Source organism: Notothenia coriiceps, unplaced genomic scaffold (genome assembly GCF_000735185.1).
Source record: "Notothenia coriiceps isolate Sejong01 unplaced genomic scaffold, NC01 NC01_scaffold00015798, whole genome shotgun sequence".
Classification (NCBI taxonomy): Eukaryota; Metazoa; Chordata; class Actinopteri; order Perciformes; family Nototheniidae; genus Notothenia; species Notothenia coriiceps.
In genome coordinates, this window is record NW_011348499.1 from 566,324 (window position 1) to 570,542 (window position 4,219).

Genomic DNA, 4,219 nt, shown 5'->3' on the forward strand with positions numbered 1-4,219 from the left:
AAGGTAATGAAATAAAATAAATAAATAAACACAGCAGGTACAGAATACATGACTAAAAAGGCATACTGTAGTTTGAGTATGGGCAGCTCAATTAAAAGCAGCGGAAAATAGGTGCGTTTTTAATCTGGATTTAAAAATAGGAAGTGTTTCGGCGGACGTGCACGATTTGGGCAGTTTGTTCCAAATTGTTGGGGCATAATAACTAAAAGCTGCTTTTCCATGTTTAGTGGTTATTCTCGGAACAGAGAGCAGACCCCATTTAACAATAACCTCTTTGCGCTTTCAACTCTAGCAAACACCAATAGACTTTGGGTCAGAGAACTCATAGAAACATTATTATTGTAAGTGGCAACTGGAGCACTAAGTCCTGTTTCCTGTCCTCTGTGTGTGTTTATAAATGGCCCGTACCTGTGGAGGCAGCAGCAGGTGGTGCCAGGCATGAATGAGGCTTTCTATGATGCCCTCTCCAAACAATCCTGCATCTACCGTCTCTGTCACCACCAAGGAAACCCTAAGAGCAAAACATTGAATAGAAAAATATGAGATATTGCACTCCTAAAATTACATAAAAGCATAAACCAAGATAAAAAGCTATTGTTTGCACATTTGATGTCAAGTATGTTTGGTATAACTTACTTTTGTGGGATGTCCTTTGGCACTTCCATCTCCAAAGACTTCATATGGACGATCTTGATGCCATCATCCATTTTATTAGCTGTTAGCACCTCACAGGCTAATTCATACATGGTCTTGGACAGTTCACAGGCGTACACCTCAGCAGCCCCTGCTTTCTTTGCACACATACTAACCAGAGAGAACCAGCACATCAGAACAAGATAATCATGCAGCCCCTAAGCACAATGACTCAAATGAGAAAAAAGGATTCCAATTTCTCATGGGAAATGTCTTACCCGAGGATGCCAGTGCCAGTACCGATGTCCAGCACAGTGTTGCAGCCGCTCTGCACAGCCTTCTGAATGGCCTGCTGGTACTTCCTGTTCCTCCCGTGGTCGTTGAGCATTAAAAAATGCCAGCGCTCCACCAGCCAGTTGGCCACGCGGTAGAAGTTCTCCCTGGCTTCGGGATAGTCCGGTCTCAGCTTCAAGGCTTTATGGAAATGCCCCGCGGCTTCATCTCTGAAGCCCATTCTGGATAAGAAAAGGAGAGCCACAATATAGACTTAAAGGGCCCATGTCATGCTTTTCCGGTTATTACCCGTCCCCTTGTGTGTTATGAAGGTTTGTATGCATGTGAACGGTCTGCAGAGTCACAAACCCTCAAAGTACACCCTGTAGCGAGTAAAACTCTTACACAGAAAAGACCTGTCTATGCTGCCACAGAACGCCTCGTTGGAGATTTCTCATTTTCCATTGTTTGCTTCCTGGGTTCTGTGACGTGTGAACACCCAAATCAACAACAAATGACCAGATTGGCCCAAATGGACCAATCCGCGGAGCACCTCACCCACCCGGATCCCTTGGCTAACTAACAGGGAGTCCCCATTGACTTGCATAGAGCTCCCTGAATGCTGGTAATAGACGAGTTGGGATGGCGGAGAAATGCTCTCCGTAGACCCATTCTCACAGCGTTATAAACCTTTTTCTTTTTCAATATCAAGCCACACTTTTGTGTTTCGCTTGTTCTCGCTGTATCGCCGACCCGGAAACCTGTCCGCTCCTCACGAGCAGCAACGAGCCTCGCAACTTCCTGACCAATCAGAGCACACTGGGCTCACAGGGGGGCAGGAGCTCAAACAAGCCGTTTAGGACAGAGTGCTGGATGAGAAACCAATGTGAGTTTGGAAAATTGCACAATTTAAATCTATTCTAGTAGACCTCAACAATGGAAATATGATCAGTAGAAATGGCCATGACATGGGACCTTTAAACTGTATAAGCAGAGCATTTATTCAGATACTTTTTGATCTTTAGTCCCAGATTACTTCAACAATGCAATGCTCTGGAGTTTAACATTCTAATCGCCCGAAGGACAAAACTGTCCCAGAGTCTGATGATCTTGGTTCATATGTCCAAATGATCAACGATGTAAAGCTACACTTTCCCTTGTAATAACAGAAGTGTTGGCCCATTGTAATTATGCATTTATCTACGCAATGACAATATTTATGCAGATGAGGAGCATACCTGAAAAGGTGTTCCCCCATGCTGTTCAGGATCACCTCATCAGCAGGAAACAGTTCCAGCGCTTGTTCATAACAGTCAAAGAGTTCCTGAATGCGGCCCACAGAGTCCAGCTCTTCTGTCCACTTAAAGAGAGTGAACCTGAAGGACTCCTAGAAGAAAAATGTCACAAAATTAAGTTCACAACAAATATTTAAATGATGCAGCAGAGAAAAAAACAGACTATGTTGTGTATGGTATGCACAATGTTTGGCAGTGAATGCACACAGTCGGTCGTTACCCTAGCAAAGTCTTTAAACATAGGCGCAAGGTTGAGGACCAGAAGGTAGTGCACAAACGCAGTTCCATAGTCCTGGTTGAACAGGCACTGCTGGGCGCTCTCCAGAGAGCTGGAGACCAGCTCGTTCCTGGCGGGGTCCTCTCTGCGCCGCCGGCGGGTCCTCCTGCCGTGCTTCGGTCTGGCACTGGCATTAGGCATCCCTGTCACAACTAAAGAGAGTGGAGGAGAGGGTATTAGAACATTAAATCATCATACAATAAACACCTAATGCCACTTTAAAAACAAGGTTCTACATATGACTCTGTACTGTACTGTGTGGTCCAGGGACTATAGAAGCCAACCTCCCCCAGTAAAAGACAAAACACTGATGAAAAAGAGTTGACATGAAACGACTTACATTTTTTGTCACAATTTTTAGATGATACAGTGGAGGAAATAAGTATTTGATCCCTTGCCTACTTGGTAAGTTTACCCACTCACAAAGAAAATAAAAGTCTATAATTGTAATGGTAGGTTTATTTGACTAATGAGAGACAGAATATCAAAAACAATATCCAGAAATGTACATGATATAAGAGATATACATTCATTTGCATTTAACTGTGGGAAATAAGTATTTGATCCATTTGCAACCAACCAGAATTCTGGCTCTTCTTTTAATTGCAGCCAGGAAATGATTTTAACTATGTGCAAGGGATTTTCTGGTATTTTGATCCTGTTACACTTTTTAATAATGAATGCATATTATTTTATTCATTCCCAAATATAAGTTTATCTGTTTTTGTCCCTGCAAATGGGCATCAACACATGCCACATTTATGTAGAGTAATAATTGCCATCATCATAATAACCTCAACATGAATAGGAAGAATACATTACGTAGAAATATGTATACCTTAACAAAGATACATTAAAAAGAGCATTTTAGTACTTAACATTTAGTTGACTTACTGTGTGTTGTCACAGATCACAGGCTGAGTTAAGGGACGGGATGGAGATGCACGGAAAATATCACTGCTGTTAAGTTAACGTGATAACGTTAACATTACGGTTGTGTGTCCAATCGTTAGCATCGTTATAGTCCCTCCTCTGTCAGCAGCCCAGCGTCAGCTCACATGATGACTATATGGGATACGATAGGTCAACAACATGTCAAAAATAATGACAGTATGTTTTAATATCCACGTTACAACGCTGAGATGTTGATTAAAAGTGTAAATAAAATCACATTGCGGCTACCGTTAAACAAGGAACAAGTGTCCGCTCGTAAAACGACTCGGTCAGAAACATGTAGGGAGACAGGGTTCCGTGTGCGGAATTTTAAAGAGGATTAATACATTTGAGTGACAGAAAGGCAGTTTTACCATGATAATAACTGTACACAAACAAAAACAAAACACGTTGAATAACAATGTCCGTATTTAATTACAAAACAAGCCAAAGTAGTTGTTCCCGCCTGAGATGTTCTTCTTATGGAACCAATGACAGAAGACTGTTTAAGCACAATCAAAGAGTACAATGAATCAGGATTGTTCCCACCCATGCCAACCCCAAAAGTAAAACATGAAAGCAATGAGTTCATTTGCATCTGTGCCAATGTATGTGTTGTATATTCAGATTCAGGATAAACATTATTATCCCGCATTTAAATTGTTGTTCAGTCTATTGCTCCAGACATGAGGACATGCATCTGCAGTAAAATAACCTAAACATTAACACCACAACATACTCATAATAAAACACATTCAATGAGACAGAGACTGAGACAGAATAACAGCAGGCAATCCACTTTAAAATT

At 41.7% G+C, this 4,219-nt stretch overlaps 1 protein-coding gene across 1 annotated transcript; it reads right to left on the reverse strand.

Moving 5' to 3' along the window:
- Nucleotides 1-360: 360 nt before the first annotated feature.
- Nucleotides 361-3,673, reverse strand: prmt9 (protein arginine methyltransferase 9). The gene is made up of 6 exons (XM_010775550.1): nucleotides 3,373-3,673; nucleotides 2,422-2,630; nucleotides 2,145-2,293; nucleotides 912-1,148; nucleotides 637-804; nucleotides 361-511 (listed from the first exon to the last, which is right to left on the reverse strand). The coding sequence occupies exons 2-6, from the start codon at nucleotides 2,617-2,619 to the stop codon at nucleotides 361-363; spliced, it is 903 nt and encodes a 300-aa protein (XP_010773852.1). The 5' UTR covers nucleotides 2,620-2,630; nucleotides 3,373-3,673.
- Between the last annotated feature and the right edge of the window lie 546 nt (nucleotides 3,674-4,219).

Excerpts from the sequence above, each read along its gene's own strand:
- prmt9 (XM_010775550.1), bottom strand. The coding sequence starts at position 2,619 with ATGCCTAATGCCAGTGCCAGACCGAAGCACGGCAGGAGGACCCGCCGG. Across the intron at positions 2,294-2,421 it reads TGTTTAAAGACTTTGCTAGG|GAGTCCTTCAGGTTCACTCT; the intron begins GTAACGACCGAC and ends TTTTTCTTCTAG. Across the intron at positions 1,149-2,144 it reads ATGGGGGAACACCTTTTCAG|AATGGGCTTCAGAGATGAAG; the intron begins GTATGCTCCTCA and ends TTTCTTATCCAG.